This window comes from Hippopotamus amphibius, chromosome 14, assembly GCF_030028045.1.
Source record: "Hippopotamus amphibius kiboko isolate mHipAmp2 chromosome 14, mHipAmp2.hap2, whole genome shotgun sequence".
NCBI lineage: Eukaryota > Metazoa > Chordata > Mammalia > Artiodactyla > Hippopotamidae > Hippopotamus > Hippopotamus amphibius.
The window spans coordinates 16,954,521-16,975,646 of record NC_080199.1 but is presented as its reverse complement, the minus strand read 5'-3'; the positions used below and the strand labels follow the sequence as shown (position 1 = coordinate 16,975,646).

General features: G+C 38.0%; 1 protein-coding gene across 1 annotated transcript in view; it reads right to left on the bottom strand.

The window, feature by feature from the left end:
- Positions 1–5,199: 5,199 nt before the first annotated feature.
- LOC130835712 (ATP-binding cassette sub-family C member 4-like) overlaps positions 5,200–21,126 on the bottom strand; it is a 153,346-nt gene continuing 137,419 nt past the window's right edge. The window contains exons 30-31 of the mRNA XM_057707474.1: positions 16,706–16,831; positions 5,200–5,356 (exon numbers count right to left, since the gene is read on the bottom strand). Of these exons, the coding sequence (XP_057563457.1) occupies positions 16,706–16,831 (126 nt within the window). The 3' untranslated portion in view covers positions 5,200–5,356. The remainder of the gene's footprint in view (positions 5,357–16,705; positions 16,832–21,126) is intronic.

The following is a 21,126-nucleotide window of genomic DNA, read 5'->3' as shown; positions in this document are numbered from 1 at the left end:
TCTGTGCTTTTACTCTAAGCTAGACTGGAGCCCTGCAGCCTGCAGGGAGCTGTGCAGATGAGTCTCACAAATCTGTAACTTTTCTGATGAGACAAGACTTGTCTCAACCTTTGTCACTGACATTTTTTTGAAGAGTACAGGCCAGTTGTGCTGTAGAATGTGTTTGGCTTGTCAATTTGATTTAGGCTACGCTTTTTTTTTCTTTTGGGGATAGGGGCAAGAACACCACAGAAATGATATTGTCATTACCTCACACATCAAGAGGCAAAGGTATCATATCAGTCAGTCCATTACTGGTAATGTTAACTCTGAAAAATTGGTTAGGGTGCTGTCTGCCAGGTTTTTCTACTTTAAAGATACAATTCCTCGCTTATGAACTAATTAACCTGGAAGATGGTTTCAAGCTATGAAAATTCCATCTCCCTCCACCTTACAATCACACTATATTCATTCATCAGCCAATATTGACTTTTGTATGAATTATTTAAGATAATTATGGCTGCCATATGGCATGTTTTCTGTCAATCTTTCTACATGTGTTAGTTGGCATCCTAGTGCAAAAAAAGCTTTCCTTTCCTATCTGTCATATAGCTTATTAGAATCAGTATAAACTCACAGATTTTAAAAAAGTTGTGCTATAAGATGGAAAGTTTTAAAATCCTCAGTCCTCTGTTGACTGTTTCTATATCATTTCAAACGTGACATAAAATCCATCTCAGAGAGACTCATTTTAATTTCTGTGTAGGTAGTCTGCAAAATGTACTTTTAAAAATGTTTTTCATGTAAATTAAATATGATTAGCTTTTGGATCAGTTTTGAAATATCCAAAACTTCTGCCTATTGGGATGTATAACTGAGAATTGGCTAGTTTTATGAGCATGGTTGGTGAGTGAAAGAGTGACTTTAGTCAAAACTGTCCAATGTAAGCTTTCTGTAAAACATTCCTAGTGTACCTCAAGTCTTGATCTTTGTTCTTCTTGAAAAATCATACAATCCCAATTTGACCCCCAAGTCAAGTTAGATGGGCCTGGAGTGTAGATGGAGGTCTCATAGGGCTGGGGCATGGTATTCCTTCTATTAATGTTCTTTTTTAGTTCTAAATTCAAATAAACATATATTTTTCTCATTTTTTCAACACACACATTGCTGTTTTAGTTTTTGAAAAAGGTAGATTATTTTCCTTAGAACATTAGATTTAAAAAACAAAAGCTCAGTTAATCCACATTCTTTGCATTTCTAAAGGAAAATCAACAGTTTACACATAACATCTTGTGTTCTCTGAAGGGTTTTAAAAGTGGCTTTCCAGGTACCTTCTTTAACATCAAGACCATGCTGTTGATTCAAGAATAGTGTCAGTGTAAACATATGCACAGTATTGTTTTTAGACTTAAGGAAAAAAAAAACAAACTCTAACCTTGTGCAGGAACTTTATTTTTAATTTTTAATGCTATTAAAAATACTGGTAATGCTTAGTGGGCCTTTTGAAAGTCTGTATGGCCTAATATCGTGGTAACAATTAGTAAAGACGGTAGTGTTGAGAGTTAATCACATATCCAGCATTGTTCTAAAGCAGTGTTTCTCACTTGTCCGGGATTAAGAATCAGTTTAATTTTACATTTTTGGCCCATTGCAAACTAATCAGTGATCCCACTGTGCACGGCTAGTGTGCAGCTCAACCACGTGCACCTCCTCCTGCAAGTGCAACACTCAGACTGCTCTCTGGCCTGGTCAAGATTCCACCCAACCTGAGTTTGGATGTCACTGCAATATCAGAGGGCTACACGTTTATAGCTTTTTTGAAATTCCTGTACTTATTTCTGACCTAGTTACAAGCAGGTCGTGGACTGGCTCTAGCACACAGACCACACTGTGAGTGTCACTGTCATAGCTAACCTTTGCAACAGCCCTCTGAGAAACAGACTATCCTCATTTGCACATTACAAAGAAACTGAGGCACAGTGGGCTTCCCAACCTTAAGAGACCACGATTAGCAGGAGTAGAACTTGTATCCAAACCCAGCCACTGCCCAGAGGACTCAGTATTTGTCCCTGGAAGGCTGATTCAGAGCTCATGCTCCTCCCCATGTGCTTGTTTGATTTTAATTATATGTGAAGGAGGAACAGTTTGGTTTAGGTCATCAGATGAGGACCTCCTCAAATACACCTCTACAGTCTACACACCTACCTTCATCCACCTATCTTGCTCTCCCCTCCTGGTGATCACGAATCACCAAGGTCAATGATTCTATCCTTTGTTTCCTTGGACGCTCTTGGTTCTTCCATCGTCCCAACCAAAGCAACTGTTGAAGGGCAGAAACTATATTCATTTTTCAGATGAAGCTGAGATTCAGAGATTGAGCACTTAACTGAGGCTACCTGGCTATGGGGTGACCAGAGGGAATTTTGCCAAGGATGGTGCCAGTTTATTGTCCTGGCACCTTGGCTGGTTATTGCTTTCCACTCACTCTCAAGCGTCCCACCTTGGACAATACATTCTTTAGGCACGTGCACTGCTAGCAAGTGGCAGAGAAAGAACTGGCGTGCAGATCAGTGTGACTGACTCCAAAACCAGGGCTTTCTGTTATCCCAGGCACCTCTTAACATTCCAAAAGTATAAAGTTTAGAAGGAAGGTTTCTTCTCAGTAACCATTCACTCATTCATTCAGCAAACATTTACTGAGCACCCCCTATGGGACAGACACTGTGCTGGAAAATGTAACTAAAAAGTGAATAGGGCACAGTTCCAAGTCTTTAGGAGCTCATGGTTTAGTGAGGAAATAGACTTGTAATTTGTAATTTGACAGACTATGGAATTTACAGGACCCAGAGCAAAATGGAAAAAGCAGGGTCCCTTGCTTAAAAATTAAATATTTCCAGATGGCAACAATAGGACATTAAACCAAGTATGCAGGGTTCAGTTTAACATGTGAGAGGTGCTCAGGGTATTACAGAAATACAGTTTACCAAGAATGATGATTAATCTTAAGGTGGCTTCCTAGAAGAGGCGAAAACTAGGCTGACCCTAGAAAATGAGGATATCTTCCCTACGTGGACATTTACCTCTTTTTTAGACCACATGGTATTGGGGAGAACCACTTTGTCATTCTGACTTAAACGTCAGTCACCAAGAGTTTTCTGCCACAGTACATCCTAATCATCTACCTGTGCAGCTGTGACACATGCTGTGGGGGGCGTGGAGACGTGCTGTCCGGACCTCCCTTCAAGGACTCTTCCCCCAGCTGCTGGAAGTGCTGCCAGGGGGCAATCTTAAACCTCCAGCCCCTCTGGGGGCAGCCTCTATGCAAGGACCCATCAAGGTGGACGTATAAAGGCCTGGACAGTGGACGTGTCGGGACAACCCTGAAGGGCCATCTCCACTCCAGAGCCCCCAAGGGGTCAGCTAAGGTCATCTGCGCAGTGTTCCAGCTTGATTTTTCCCTCTGCCCTTTTCTGTGTCTTCTCTCCTGATTCCACAAGTGTTGACCCAAGGGCACCCCTAATAAGCATCCCGACACTAAACTCCACCTGAGTCTGCATCCAGAGAACCAACCTGCAACAGGTGTCAAAAAACAGTCCAGTACTTGGGGAGGATTTTTACTGGAAAATCATTGGTTATACACATACTTATAACATTTTAAAATCCCAAAATAAAATGCAAAATGGTGGAAACAAGGACTTTTTGTGTGAATGTGGTTATCTTTGACCTAAAATCCACAATCTAATGTTATCTGACCAAAATGAAATTAAGTTATATATTAATAACAAAAGAAAACTATTACACTGAACCACATGAAACTGCCATTTTATAGGTTAAGAAAGGTTGAATGTTAGCAGTTCCACATGGTTCAATCTAATAGAAAAAATCCATTAGCGTTTGAAATTTAGAGAACATTACACTTACCAATAACTCATGGGTAAAAGATACAGTTAATGAATTAAATTAGAAATTAGAAAATACACAATTCTATGGCTATTTGGTAAGAACTCAAACTTGTAGATTGTAGCTAAAGTGGATCTTAGAAAAAAAAGTCAGCTTTATACACTTATATTAGAAAAATAAAGTTATAAATCTGTTTCCAATTTAAGAATTTAGAGGAAAAAATCTCAAAGTAAATGAAAAATTGAAGGAAGAAAGAATAATATGATGAACTATAAAACAAACCAGAAAGCATCAATCAAGCAAAAAATTGATTCTTTGAAAATTAATAGGAGAAAGTTATGCAAGATAATTCATAGAAAAAGAGAAGGCTCAAAGAAAGCTAAGAAGCCAAAAGAACACAATTCGAGATGCTGACAGATTAAACATATAAGATACTGTGAATAACTTTATGCCAATTAGGCTCAAAACTCACAGGAAACAGATTCACTCCTAGAGAAATGAAACTTACCAAACTAACTCTGCAGAAATAAAGTGAATAGTACTAACATATTATCAAAAGTGAACTAGACATTGATGGTTGCACAGCATTGTGAATGTGATTAATGCCACTGAATTCTGTGATTAAGAAATGGTTATATGGCAAATTTTATGTTATATATATTTCATCACAATAAAAAAAATGTAAAAAAATAAAATCCTCTGTCTAGAAGATAGTCTAGCACACGTCTGTCCTTCATTATCAAATCCCGTAGAAGGGCTCCTATTTTGAGAGAGCATATTTTCTCTCCCTTCTGTGTTAGAACATCTAATTAAATATTGTCCTTCTGTATTTTAACCATATATCTTATTTTTTTTTGGAGCAGGACACCTCTCTCTCCTATAATGTCACTTAAACTAGAGAATATTGTTTGTTTTTCCTATTAGTTTTCTCCAGTATTTAAATCAGAGGTCTTTCTGTGGAAAAAAATGGATCCTAGTTATGTTAAAGGAAGTAGTGACACAAAACTGCAGCTTCACACAGTAGAATCCTGATATAACTGGAAAGTAATATGTAATTCTGGGGACAGTTTAAAAAAAAATCTGTGACAACTTTGTCTTACACCTTAGAAAATGAGCTTTGGCTCTGGAATCTCTTAAGGCACAAAACCTGGTAGACAGCTTTTATTGATGAACTGCACCTCCAATTTGGATAAGAAAGGAAATAGTATAACATATAAATAAACAAAATAAATGCTTTTGCAAGAGCTTGAAATCATTGGGTGAAGTTGGAGAAAAAAATCCAAATTAACATATTGTATGTGTAAATATTTGTTGCTGGTGTTAAACTACTGGAAAAATGCCTTTGGAATAAACTTGACATCATGGTAGAATCACAGTGCTGACTCAAATCTGTTATGGCTGCAGGCGGTCCACTGGAAGCGTTCATAACCACAGGGTCACTGTGAGTGATATCTGGCTATCTCCTTTTGATGCGCACCTGAGGGGAAAAAAAAAAGACAAAAACAGCATGTTTAAAAGTTTTTAATGTCCTTTTCCCTAAGGCGATGTATTTCTAGGTCCACTTCTTCATGTGAAACAAATCATATCACTAGTGGAGGCACAATTTAAAAAAAAAACAGGGGTGTATTTATTCTGTGGAGGAAGTAGCCCCATTAAAACCCTCAGTGGGGCTGGGCTTAATGCCAAACAGCCTGTAGACCCACTGGAGTTCTGATCACTCTGATGCACAGATATGTTTTATCACCACATTAAACCGATAAGCAAAATCCTTTTACTGACTCAAAACCTGGAGATAAACTAAAAACAAGGTGACAAAGAGGTTGGGAAATCCTGCATCTGCATGAGGGTTTCTCACTTTCACACATAAAATGAACACAACAGATTTGGATGTTAATAGCAGGTTGTAATCCCTGTAATTTATAAACTCTGATTGACAAGCATTGAAACACTGGCATATATGTATGAAATATCCTGGCGTTTAATTTGTGCAGCAAAGCAGCTATAGGGCCTATAGAAATGTGATCACAAGAATGAAAAGAAAATCAAAAGCTTTAATAATGACTCAACAAAGTAAATTCTCTAAAATGGAAGATGATACCAAATAATAAGACAGTTCTTTGCCAAACCTCTGAGTTCTTGAACTCTACCAATTTCTGCCTGAACTGGAAGAGATATAAGTTTTCTGATAAATGTATAGTCAGAACACAATGGGGATGAAATGCTGTCAAGTTTCTCTGTTCCACAATCATCAGTTCTTAGCTGCTGTATCATATCTTAGTTCCTTGACAATGCACATAATAAAATGAAATAATGTTAAGGCTTGTGAGGCCTTATCTCTGAATGTGTTTGGGTGAGAAAAGACTTCAAGTGAATTTTTTTACCCCGAAGAAGAGTATGATGTTTTGTTTGAGTCTTTAAAACAGAAAACGTCCCATCTATCTGAGGCTCACTTGTGTCACGAGCTGGGTGGCTTAGGCATATGATTACAGATTTTACAAAACCTGACTGCAAGTACATTTGTGGGTGCTGTCAATAAAATTATCATGAGAGATAATGGACTTCACATATGACACAGAAAAGCACTGACACACCCACCTTCATATTAAGCGTACTTTTTTTTTCTCTTGTTGCTTGCATACCTGCTACACCCAAAACAGCACTGAATATAAAGTGCTATATATTTAAATGTCACTTAAGTAGAAAAATAAACGCTCCAAGAATGCTTGGGCCCCACTGGTGAAATCTGAGGCTGCTTGTATTTCCATTGTAATGGAAGTATTTAAAAATAAGGCCTTTGTGGGGGAAGCTAATGGCAGAGCATCTCCCTCCTCCATTTTATTAAACCAGCCATATTTTGTGAAGTTATGTATTTATGTGCTCTCATGATGAAACTAAAAACAGCTAAAAGAACAAAAGGCAATTCATTTTCCAATGCTTGATATTTCTCTCAAAAGCACTGGGTTCCTTTTCCCATAACCCTTCTCAATGTAATTTTTTATAAATAAAATATCATGATTAGCAATTTTTAACCAAAATGATCTTCACTTCATGATCTGAAATACCTGAACCGAATACTACAAAGGATCTTCCTGTGTATAAAATCCTTGATTTGATCTTTCTTTCTCTCATCTGTTGCCATGGTGTAGACCACCTTCTGGCTGACAACACAAGTGAGAGAAGGCATCTTTTTCACAGGGCAGGTTATGCAGGGAGTTGAGACAACTGAAGCTTTGTTAGCAGAGTCCTCGTGGATGGGCTGAGCCTGGGATGCAGAGGCCTAGTCTCACCTCCCTCTCCTGGGACCGCTGCTGACCCTGGAAAAATCACTTAATCTCTCTCTGCACTGGCTGCCTTATTTGTGAAACAAGACAATGACCTGCCTCCTAGGAACTCACTGATGGTTACAAACTGCAAGTTGAAAACACACTAAGTGTTGGGTATGGATTATGATTCTGCTCAGAGATGGGGGTCACTTAGTCCACAGAAAGTAGCAGCATCAACCGGCTTGAACGATGAAAATAAAATATCTAAGAAGCCCTTTTGTGGATCTTTTGATTTTATCTTCATAGAAGTCCAGAGTCTAAGTTGAGACACATTTAATTCAGTGAATATGGTAATCAAGTAGGCAGAGAGTTAGCTAAAAGATTACTAGCACTTTCTAAGCTGTAACTTTGAGAAGCTACACAGGCCCTTCTGTCTCAGTTTTTGCATCTGAGGGATAATGATGCCAGCTCGGAACAGTTGGGAAGATTAAAAGAGATGATGCCAAAAAAAGCTCAAATTCAGGTAAGCAGAACCTAGGACCAGCAAGTGGTGGATCTCTTGACCCTCTTCCTCTCCTTCTCTTGGGTTTGTTCATTATAGTTCCTCTATTGTATGTTGAAACTAAGACTAGTATAAAACTCCAGCTCTTCAATAAAGCCACCATCATGGAATTAGATCTTACTAAAAGCAACAGAACAATAAAAGCTCTCCTGCATGAATAAAGACCAGCACTCGATGGTTCAAATCATGTAGAATTCTGGCTCAAGACTGTGCATTCATTCTCAATGAACTTCATTCTCAATCCTAGTAACCCTCACACTCATCTTTAAAGCAGGTCTAACTTTGTGTACATACTGGCAGGTATATTATCAAAGTTAAGGAGTGCTGAAAAGTTAGAGAGGATTTCTGCTTTTAACTTAATGGAATAATGAATTTTCCTTCCCCTTATCCTTTCAGAAATCACCCTGAACAGCAAGGATATTTGGAAATTAAAAAATAAGCCCACTATTTTATGAAAGTCATTTAAAATCCCAAATGACAAAATATGTCATTTGGAAATAGGCTGCCTTAAGCAACTGGATCCAGAGAGATGGTTCTCTGGGACCAGATCTCAGCAATCATGGGAGAGCATAGTTTTCCAACTAACTAGCAAATTCTAAGGCGTGCCAATGAGGAATCATATAGAATCACCATCTTTCCCTGAAGCATATACACTGGTCATGTCCTAGGAGGAGAGATTCAGAAATGCAAGCAGTATTGACTGCCTATCTCTGTAGGCTAGGGAGGAATTCAGGCTAAGTGAATATGTGTTCTCAATTTCTCTCTCACTCACTTATGTACATATATACACACACTCTCTTTCTCTGGGCTGTGAGGAGCTCCCGTGTTAAGCAGAGAGAATCCCCTTTAGCCTGAAATGATGCCCTAGCCACAGCTGTCCTGCAAATATATGGTCTAGGAAAAGCTCACTAAATTCAAAGGTGAATAGAATGGATAACAACATTAAAAAAGTAGTGCAGGAGCTGTAAAATACACAAACAAAAAAAAGGAGGAAAGGGAATAAGATAAGCTTATGATGGATGAAAAAATACTCATTGAACAGATAAAAATTATGCAAAAATATAATGCAATACATTCAAAGCAAATGATGTACAACAGTCAACCTGTGGACAACAGACATCTGAGAGGACTGGAAAACAGGGCACTGCAACAGAAGATGATGAAATATGAGTTGACAGAGGCCAAAAGTGAAATGGAAGAGAAAAATGAAAACATCAAAGAAATGATTGTTCTAAAAGGCAGCATAAAGAAGAGTAGTCACTGCTGAACAAACAATATGAGACATGGAGGATAGGACTAAGAATGCAAGGGAAATAATTGTAAATTAATAACAATTTTAAAAAGATTAAGGCGGTAATAGCTTTATAAAATAGACAAAGGACAGACAGTATATACATTATAGATATTTGTAAAGAGAAGAATCTAATCAAACAAATTCAAAGATATAATTTAAGTAAACACAAAGAAATAAATGACCTGAATCTAGAGATCAAGTGTACATGAGGTCCTAGGAGAAACTAATGACCCTTGAAATAGAGAAAGAATCCTTTAAGCATTCAGGAAAGAAGAACAAGTTATTTTAAATTAGAGATGCAGCATGTAAATATCTTATACAGTGGACCTTTGATCAACATTGCGGTTAGGGGCTCTGACCCTCTGAACAGTCAAAAATCTGTGTATATGTTTACAATCATCCTCCGTATCCACAGGTTCAACCAACTGTGGATCGCGTAGTTATTCACCACATATTTATTTATTTTTTTAAAATCCACATGTAAGTGGACCTGTGCAGTTCAAACCTGTGCTGTTCAGGAGTTAACTATATTTACAATAAGTCAGGGATTCTAACTCCAGTGGACTCTCCTTTAAGATGACAGAGAACCTTGTTTTCTACCTTTCATTTGTATTGCCAGCCACAATAGTAAATACATTTAACTTTATTCTGAGTCCCAGTACAGATTCACTGTGTGTGTGTGTGTGTGTGTGTGTGTGTGTGTATTTATCTATCTATCTATCTATCCTGAAAGGAGTCTCAGGTTTCTATTTCATTCCTTAAAACATGCCAGTCATGACTAAATGGATTTCATAGCCCCACTAATGAGTCACAACCCAAAGTATAAAAAACACTATACTAGAGGACAAACTTTAGCCAACCAAGAGGTGGAAAAAGTATAATTTAAAACAAGTAAGTAAAATAATAGAGGTTTAAGTATTTTTAAAGATTTGAGGGTAAACAGTAGAAGAAAAACTATTTAAACAACTAAAATTTGGTGGTAGGATGAATAAAAGAGAAATACATTGTTAATGTTTATAGTGTGCAGTCAATAATAAGGAAATAAAGCATTCCTAGAAGAAATTAAAGCAATTCATATAAATAATGAGCAAACCCCCCAAAATTACAGACTACAAATTAAGAGCTTTGAAAAAAAGAGAACACTTAGAGAGTAGCATAGACATATATACACTACCAACTGTAAAACAGATAGCTAGTGGGAAGTTGCTGTATAACAAAGGGAGATCAACTCGATGATGGTTGATGACTTAGAGGGCCAGGACAAGGAGAGAGGGAGGGAGTCACGGGAGGGAGGGGATATATGTATAAATACAGCTGATTCACTTTGGTGAACCTCAAAAGCTGGTACAAGACTGTAAAGAAATTACATTCCAATAAAGAGCTTAAAAAAATTAAAAAAAAAAGCAAGAGAACACTTAACACCAAAAGCATAACACAACAGAACTAAGATTAAACATACCTATAAGTGTTAAGGTTAAATCAGAGCTAAACCTAACTACTTGCCATGGCAGGAGACACATCTACAATCTGATATTAAAAGACAATCGAAGACATATCAGGCAAATGAAAACAAAGTGAGAACAGGGGACTCAATTTTAGTTTTGAACTACTTTGGATTCACAGCCAGAAATATTAAATGAATCAAAGAAAGAGACCTTAAAATAATGGAAAATATAATTTATAGTGGAAACCCAAATCATGGACATCTGTGGCCTGAAAAATCATAACATCAAAATTATCAAAACAAAATAACAAGAACTACGAAGTGAAACTTGGTATAATATGAGACTAATTCACCTCTCTAAGTCCAAGTCATGGAAAATAGACCAAAATAAATTAGAATAGAAAAAACTTATTGTAATTAATGAAATCAATCTAATTAAAAATTAAGCTGTATACCTTAGACAATAGTCATCTTTTTAAATGCCCAAGGAACACTCACAAAAATTACTTATATATTAGAACACAAAATAAGTATTAATAAATACTGTTTCTGGGTAGAAATAGTACAGAGAACATTTTTTTTTTTTATCACAAGGCAATGAAATGAGTAAAATGAAGAGTACGTTAGAAAAGAAGCAAACATAAAAAAACAGTCCTCTATCCCTAGAAATTGTAAACACCTCCTTCTCAAATAATTCTTGGGCCAAAGAGGAAATGAAAACCAAAATTGCAGAATGTATAAATAAAAACCTAACTATGATGAAAGCTCTACATATCAGAACCTACAGGATATAGCTAGAATTGTATTCAGAGAAAAATTCACAGCCTTAAGATATTTATATTGCTAAACAAGAAAGAACAAAACCAAACGCATTGAGGAAATAAGAAGCAATGACAAAATAAACCAAAGGAAAGGAGGAATTATTAAAGATAAAAAAGTGAAAAGTGATAAATTATAAAAAAAGAATACAAGTAGTAAGTGAATTTGAGACCTTCTTTGAGGGAAAAACATAAAACTGTAACAGTTAATTAGAAGGGAAAATGAGAAGTAGGGAATGGAGAAAACATAGCACTATGTGGCCATTAAAAAGAATGAGGTAACTAGATGCATTGATATAATCTGAGATATTAAATGAAAACAGCAAGGAACAGCTATCATTTGTGCTTAAAAATAGGAAGGCCACATATGCACAAATTCTTACTGATGCACAGAACATGTCAACAGAACAGTCAAAAATGGTGCTGGAGACCCCACCCTCGGGGATGAGCTCTGTGATGACAGGAGTGAGAGTGACTTAGGTTTCATTCATAAATTTTAAAAGCCTATTTAAAAAAGTAAAGTTTTAAACTTTGTAGTATTAGGTGTATCATTTGTATAAAAATTCATTATTAAAAATAAAATTTATTTAGTCTCTAAAGATATTTAGAAGAATTCTGGGCACATTTTTTAAAGAACTTTTATTGAGATACCATCGACATACAATAAACTGCACATATTTAAAGTGTACAATTTCATTTTTGTTTCTCATTAGTAATGTATATATGGCAATCCCAATCTGCTGGGTACTTTTTTTTTAATTATTGGGAGGTAAGTGTTCAGTCTACAGCCTTTAAAAAAATCGTCCAGCTTTTATACTGTAAAACACTCTATAATCTCAAAGCACTTAAGCATCTACTCTCTCATCTGATCCCTTTAATAAATGGGTGACAGGCAATGCTGTAATCCCTGTTCTACATACAGGTGAGGACCCTGAGGCTCAGAGACCTTGAGACATAAGGCCATGTGGCTGCTAAGCGCCTCTTCCACCTACTCAAACTGGTCCAGGTTCCTAGATCTAGGATATTAGGATTTCATAACTTTTGGGTCGTATCAGGTGATTTCATGAATAGATAAAATGACACCTGTGTTACACACTGGGAACAAACAAACTTCAAAAAACCCTCAATTAGGTCTACTTCATCACGGAAGAAAATGAATGATAGCTTTCATCCTTTGTTACGGGCTGAACTGTGTCCCCACAAATTTCATATGTTGAAGTCCTAAACCCTCCAGTACCTCAGAATGTGACTGTAATTGGAGGCAAAGTCTTCAAAGAGGCAATTAAGTTAAAATGAAGTCATATAGGTGGGCCCTAATCTAATAGACTGGTGTCCTTATAAGAAGAGGAGATTAGGACACAGGCACACACTGAGGGACGAGCATGTGAAGAACGCAGTATCTACAAGACCAGAAGAGAGGCCTCAGAGGAAACCAACCCTACTGACACCATGACCAGCCTCCAGGGCTATGAGGAAATAAGTTTCTGCTGTTTAAGTCATCTATTCTGTGGTACTTTGTATGGCAGCCCTAGAAAACTAATGCACCCTGCAGCTTTATAGATCTAGAAAGTACTTTCTCTACTATTTATTTCAGAGATCATCTAAAAGAGTCAGTCAAACAGTGATTCAGCTCACCTGTACCAACATTTTCTTGAACAACGTGTTCAAGAAAATGCAACTTGTAAGCACCTTTTCCCAGATGTTGAGTTTTCTTTGCAGATGAATGAAATGTTCGAGTGCAAAGCTTATTGATTTAGGCTAATCCTTCTGGTGTTATAGCTCTGAATGATGCATTGATATCTGACGCTTGCACATTAAAAAAACTGATAATATGACAACTTATTCTCCTAAGAGGACAGAGAGTATGCAGAGATAATGTCAAGAAGATATTCAGCTGGGATGGGAATCAAGATATGTGTTTCTTTCTGCAGAGGTGACCTGAGCCAGTGGTAGGACTGAAATCCAAGAGTGATGTTCTGCCACCCCATAAAGTTGGGTGACTGGCTCCACCTTGGCTACCACATGAAAGGAGCAGTGTTCTCAGACTCGACACAGAACACAGTACCTAGGGCAGCACTCAGCCTCCTCCAGCAACTCAACATCTGTGCTCCCTGGACCAGCTCTGTGACCTTAGGTGAGCCTTTGACCTAACCTCCTTATCTATGACATGAGATAAAAAAAGGACCATGAGGGTTAAGTGAAATCATACATGTAAGAACTGTGTAAAATAAATTATAAAGAACTACACAAATGTAACTTATTAATACTGTTAAAGTAGGTGCAGGATTATTAGACCAGGAATCACAAGATTTCTAATTCCATGACCTATATCTGCTTTTGTATGTATGTTACACTTGATTTAAAACATTTACTGAAAGAAAATATTTTTAATTCTGTGTCTGCTGCAAACTAGCATAACATTCGTTATATGTATAGGGCCACCTTCCTTTTAAGGGGCCTTAATTTCCTCACCTGTAACATGAAGGTGTTGAACCCTATTATCTTCTGTTATCTGGACCGATCTATAATTCTGTGATTTATTTCTCATTACTCAATGTCTTGATAATAGATAATGAGAACACACTTTCTAAATGAAGACTTTGACAATAGATGGGGCACCTCTCTTTGATGTGAAACACCTAAGGTCAAAAGAACAAAAGGATTTGGGAGATTCCCGGCTGTTTTGTGACTAGGTTATACAGGAAATCACAAATGATTATCAGGTCTTAGAAGGGAAGCTCTGCTGGGAGACCCTCCAATGGATAAACGTACTCTGTGAATTTCAAGCATAAAAAAATGTAGGGCTCCAAGTGCAGCTTCTCTACATTTGCATACAATATAAATACTCACTAAAAGTTCAGAACACAGAATTTGTTGTCCCTAAACCTAGGCATGAGGTCCAACTTTGCTAACTATTCAGCCAGCTCTGTGACCCTGGGCCATTTCCTACACTATGAACAGTAGAAAGTACTGCTCTGCATTTCTTCATTTCTAAGGAGGATTGAGATGAAACAGTGACAGAGGAACTTAGGCTTCATTTTAGAAAAATCTTTCATGTAGAAGTACTGTTAGGGACTTCTCTGCTGGTCCAGTGGTTAAGAATCCGCCTTCCAGTGCGGGGGATGCAGGTTCAATGCTTGGGCAGGGAACTAAGATCCCACATGCCAAGGGGCAAATAAGCCCGTGAGCCAAAACTAGAGAAGCCAGCGTGCCGCAAATACTGAGCCTGCAGGCTCTAGAGCCTGCATGCTACAACTACTGAGCCTGTGTGTTCTAGAGTCCATGCTCCACAACAAGAGAAGCCTGGGAGCTGCAACCAGAGAGAAGCCCACATGCAGCAATGATGAGCCCAAGTGCTGCAATGAAGACCCAGTGCAGCCAAAATTAAAATAATAAAAATAAAATAAATAAAATAAAAAATAAGTACTGTTAGATAATGGGATATGTTTTCTTTAAGAGATATTTTAAATATTACACAAGTAAGTTTAGTAATTTTATTCTATGAGGTTGAGTCAAAAATTATCCGCACTCTGGTTATATTAAAACTTCTGTTGGCCGCACTGTCTTTTCAGTGCTTTCTGTTCAAGGCTACTGTCTCCTCAGTCACTGCTGTGCAGGTGTGAACGTGTTACATCAGTTCATTTGCAACTGTGGTGTGAGCAAAAATGGATGCCCTACTTGTGATTGTCACGAAAGAGCAGCGTGCAGTGATTTGTTTCTTGTGGTGTGGGGGTGCACCTGGTGCCCTTATTTATAGAAGACTTTGTGCACAGTATGCAGAAAGTGTTTTGTAGTGGAGAAGTGTATATGAATGGGTAGAGAAGCTCAAGGAAGGTTGCATCAAGTGTTAGCCATCAAGAAGGAGCTGGATTTACTTCTGTTGAAGAAGTGAAGACAGCAGTGCATTTGCGGCTCGCAGCTTAACCTGCAACATTTTTAAATGAGGGGGAATACAAAAGCTTGTTGACAGATGCACCAAGTGTATTGAAAAGCAAAGAGAGGGACTTATCTGGTGCTCAGTGGTTAGAAATCTGCCTGCCAGTGCAAGGGACATGGGTTCGAGCTGTGGTCCGGGAGGATCCCACAAGCCTGTGCGTCACAACTACTGAGCCCATGGGCCACAACTACTGAAGCCCACTCGCCTACAGCCTGTGCTCCACAACAAGAGAAGCCACCGCAATGAGAAGCCTGTGCACAGAGATGAAGAGTAGCCCCTGCTCACCACAACTAGAGAAAGACCATGCGCAGCAACGAAAACCCAATGCAGCCACTAAATAAATAAATAAATTTATAAAAAAAAAAAAGAAAAAAGAAAAGCAAGGAGATTATGTCAAAAAATGATGTATTTGTCTTTTCCAAAGTTAAAATAAATTCTACAGCCAGAGTGCAGATAATTTTGACTCACCCTCATACTTACAAGTGAAAATCTGGGAAATGCAGAAAAGTATGAAGAAGGAAAAATAGACCAATAATTTAATACCCAGAGATAAAGTTTTGATGGGGAAGCCTCAGTGCATACAGCTGGAAGCCTCATCTCAACCTGAGACACACGTCTCAAGGGGCAAGAATGCCAGACCTTCCTTCCCTTCTTCTATCTTTCCATCAATCCCAATCCCACTCCCACCTTGTTCCAGAAAGCACTCCAGGCAGCTGGATGACAATGGCTAAATCCATTAAATCAGGTTGTAGTTACCACTTGTTAGGAAGATGCCATGTGACCTGAGTGTCATTCATCGAGCACCTTTCTCACACCATATAGAGTGCTTAGTGCTTTCACACACCTCATCTCTGTGAAAATGCACCAAGCACCATTCAGACTATAGTGTTAAAGTATTGTGAATTCCTAATGTATCCTGATGACAATTTCATCTTCCAGAAGACAGAGGAAGCATAGGCAAATGGACCTAATTCTAATTCTATCCCTTTATTAGGGATAAAGTGACAGTATCAAGTAGCAGTTTTCCTTACAAATTAGAAAACAGAAGCAACATACACCTGTCCATGGTAGATCTTCCTAGACCCAAAATATTCCAAATATTTTTTCCTTAAACTCTCAAATTTCCTAGCTATTCCTTGACAGCACTTGCCTCACAAATATGCTGAGCACCAATCGGAATGAAATGTAAAGAGCCTGCAAAATGACAGTGCTCTGTGCTCTATAGGAATCTGAACCCAACTCCAAACGTGTGGAAAATCCAATTCAAAATCTCTCTCTCAGCACATATGTGTACACACATCCTGATCCCACTCCCACCACTTCTGCAGGTTGTCAGCAGACCTGCCTTCAACCTGCCACATGTTGTTAAGATCCAGTCATGAAGCTTTGTCTCTGGAGGCTTACAATTGAAAAGGGCACAGAGTGCCTGTTATCAGACCCCTGGTGGAGACTGTGAGGAGTGAACCATGGAGAAGAACTTTAATTACAACGCCCTGCAGCTGGCTCACCTATTTTGCTGTTTCAGCAGCCTTGTCCTTGCCCAGTTGTTGCACCATCTTGTAAAATAGGCTCTTTGTATTTTGCACCAATGCACGTGGTGATCTATATTCTTTCACTGTCCCCGAGTCCAAAACCTGTTAATCAGCAGAAAGAAACCCATTAGCACACAATGTTTTGCAGTAACATATTATAACTCAGACAATATTTTGTAAAGGGAAAGAAGAGGAAGATTAGAGAATATCATTTGGGTGGTAGGCCCGGCTGATGTTTAAAGGGTTTGATTACCTTGGTTTACTAGGATGACAAACGTCTAACCTGATCTTTTATTTTTACAATGTTATAGGAAATGAAGAAAGTGAAAGTTTTAGATGAAAATTACTGGCACTGAGCAGTCTGCAGCATTTTCCATTCTACAGAGGGCATTTGGGATTGTTATCATTACTCACTGCTTTTAGCTCTCAGACTCTGAGCTTTGAGGGCTATTTATACAGATATACAGAGTGGGGATACATCTTGATTCAAGCAAATCAAAGTCAATTTACCTAAAAAGTATGTTGACATCACACAAACCAGATGGCAGTGACCTGACAGCAAATTAACTGTCAAGTTTCTTTGTCTGAATCAGAGCAATATTTGGGAAAAAAAGTAAATGTTTCTAGAATTTCTTTGGGGTCCTGGATTATGTTACCTGCTAAGAGGGGCAGGATCCTTTGTCCGAGAGTTTAAGATGCTTGGCTTTGGTTGTAGTTTATTATTCTAAGAGTGAAAGGCTGCCAAAAAAGAGCTGCTACCTAAGCAGCTTTCACAGAACTGCTCTGCACAGAAGAAATCTGTAGAAATCCAATTTTCTCTTTGGATAAGACTAAAGAAGCAAGTAAGAAATTGAGCTTTCAACTCCAGTGATCATGGCCCACACAGCACATGGGGGAAGCTCAATCTGAGTTGCCTAGGATCTGAATCTATCTTCACAAATTATCTTTCGTCACTTCTTTTTCTTTCTTTCTTAAGCTGCCTGCCTTTCAGACCTTTTATTGCTCGTTAATAAGTCCACTAACTGGCAATTGAAAGGGAGAGGAAGGGACTTTGCCTTTCTATTTATTAGTGACTTTGTTTAATGGTTTTGAAGGGGAAAAAGGTATCTGAAACAACTGGCCCAAATGATATAACTATAAAAACAGTTCTCATGTTAAGTGGTACTTCGTTCTTCATTGAGCTCATATGTAGAGTAAATGTATCTTAACAGAATACACTGAAGCTGTAAACAGGTCACAGGTTGCTTTTCTATATGTAGGTATTATACTTAATTCTATCCTTGAATTTAATTGGAAACATTTATTAAGTGTCATAAAGGCCATTTTCCTGTTAATCTTTTGTTTACTATTGTGAATCATTGCTAAAGGCAGCTTTCTCAAAAGAGTCCAAGAATAATTGAATCTGTTACATCCACATAATAATTTAAATGTTTTGTAACTTGGCATGCCAATTTAGATGCTCTCAATGTGTATTTTACTTAAGGATAGCATGATAGATCATAACTACTACACCTGATGTTGAAGAAGAAAAACATGCAATTTTAAAACACAGGTTTCCACATACCTATGGTCAATTAATCTATGAAAGAGTAGGCAAGAATAGATATTGGAGAAAAGACAGTCTCATCGGTAAATAGTACTGGGAAAGCTGGACACCTACATGGAAATCAATGAAATTAGAACACTCCTCACACCATATACAAAGATAAACGCAAAATGGTTTAAAGACCTAATATAAGACTGGATACTATAAAACTAGAAGAAAACACAGGCAGAACACTCTTTGACATAAATTGCAGCAATATTTTCTTAGATGTGTCTTCCAAAGCAAAAGAAATAAAACAAAAGTAAACAAATGGGACCTAATCAAACTTAAAAGCTCTTGCACAGCAAAGAAAACCACCAACAAAATGCAAACACAAACCAAGGAATGGGATAAAATATTTACAAATGATGCAACTGACAAGGTGTTAATATCTAAAATATGTAAACATCTCATACAACTCAATATCAAAAACCAGCAACCCAATTAAAAACTGGGCAGAAGCCCTAAAGAGACACTTCTCCGATGAAGATATACAGATGGCCAACAGGCACATGAAAAGATGCTCCACATAGCTAATTATTAGAGAAATTCTAATCAAAATTATAATGAGTTATCACCACACACCTTAAGTTAGAATGGCCATCATCAAAAAATTTACAAATAATAAATGCTGGAGAGGGTGTGGAGAAAAGGGAACCCTCCGACACTGTTAGTGGGGAGTTAAATTGGTGCAGCCACTATGGAAAACAGTATGGAGGTTCCTTAAAAAACGGAAAACAGAGCTACCATATGATCTAACAATGCCACTACTGGGCATACATCCAGAAAAGATGAAAACTCTTATTCAAAAAGATACATATACCCCAATGTTCATAGTAGCATTATTTACAATAGCCAAGACAAGGAGACAACCCAAGTGCCCATCAACAGATGACTAGTTTAAGAATATGTGATAGATAGATATATACACACACACACACCCCTATACACAAACAATGGACTATTAGCCATAAAAAATGATGAAATATTGCCATTTGCACCAACATGGATGGACCTAGGGAACATCATACTAAGTGAAGTGAGTCAGACAAAGACAAATATGATAGTATCTATATGTGGAACCTAAAAATAATACAAATGAATCTATATACAAAACAGAAACAGACTCACAGACATAGAAAATAAACTTACGGTTACCAAAAGGGAAAGGAAGGGGGCACATAAATTAGGACTATGGGCTCAACAGATACAAACTACTATACGTGAAATAGATGAGCAAACTATATAACACAGGGAATGATACCCAATATCCTGTAATTACCTAGAGTGGAAAATATTCTGAAAAAATATATACATATTTAAGTGAATCACTTTGCTGTACACCTGAAACTAATGCAATATTGTAAAACAACTATACTTCAATTTTTAAAAAAGGAGTAACACATGGCCAAAACACATTTGAGGAAAATTTAAATAAATTATTATTAATTTCTGAATTTATTCAGCAAACATTAATTGCATATTTAACTTTATTGATGGCGTTATGCTAGATGCTGTGGAAGAGGAAAAGCCCCAGCTCTTCTAAAGCCCCATAAGCCCCAGCCCTTGCCTTTAGAGAGTCTGTATTGAAAAGAGAGACAGAAGAAAATCCTCAAGTGCCTATAACGCAAGAAAAGAAGCACAACAAGGAGGAGTTGAGTAGCAGAAGAGATGACTTCTGACCAGAGGTTCTGAGGACAAGCTTCAAGGAGGAGAGAGGGCAGTGAACTGGGCCTTGAAGAAAGGATAGACTTGAACATGTAGAAACAGGGATGAGTGGGTAGACAGTGGTCATTCCAGATTCAGGGAACAACATGAGCCAAGAGGGCTGTAGTAGAGCCTGGAAACTTCTTAATGGCAGAGTTATGTGGTTTCCCTTGTTCACTGTTGCATCTCAGGGCCCTGGCATTGACCATGACAGGTAAGAGGCACACAATACATGCTAGTTGAAAGTTAAATACAAAGGAAACTAAATTCAGGGCATGACTGCCTGATAGTATAGTTTGACATGACTGTAGGTTAAGATCAAGGGCTGAACGAGTCTAGCTGGCCTGGAAAACAGCTAAGGCAGTGGGATACAGGGATGATAGGATTAGGGTTGTGGACTTGGAGGACCACATGCCTCAGGTTGATGACTATGGGCAAGAGGGAGAATGAGAAGGAAAATGAGGGAGAGACAAACCGGGGTTGAGGATGGAGGCCTGAAACTCATTTATTGTCAAGTATTGGAAAAGAGAAAGAAGAACAAGGGCTGGCAGAGAGGAGGGGGAGTTGAAAGGAGCAGGAGCGCACTGCGGCCAGCGCTCACGGCAGGGGCTGCAAGAGCTGCAATGGGACGCAGGTTGAAAAAAGGCCAGGAACAGGATTTTACCCACTTAGCCTTGACTGGTTTGATCAAAGATTCTAAATATTTCAGAACAAGTAAACATAAAGCAAATCCAAATTACCTTTCTGTACAGAAAAATAGGTATGATTTTGAATTTTCAACATCCCTTATAAGAAAAAGCACCTATAATCTCCCGCTGTGTCCCCATTCTTCCTGTAACCCAAGTTAAAGTATAACCTGAACCACACATTCAAATTGGTGTGATAACAATACCTGAACCCCAGGATCTCTCCAGGAATGCCAACCTTGAATTGCTTGTCAAGCTCTAGTAGGTTAGGTAAAAATACATTATATTGAATGAATCAGTTATATAAGCTCAATGAAGATGTGTTTATCAGATCTGTGTATCTGCAGATATTCCAGGTAGCTGTCCTAGACATAAATATTAAACGGACCCACTGCAGAATAAGTGGATCCATTTTCACT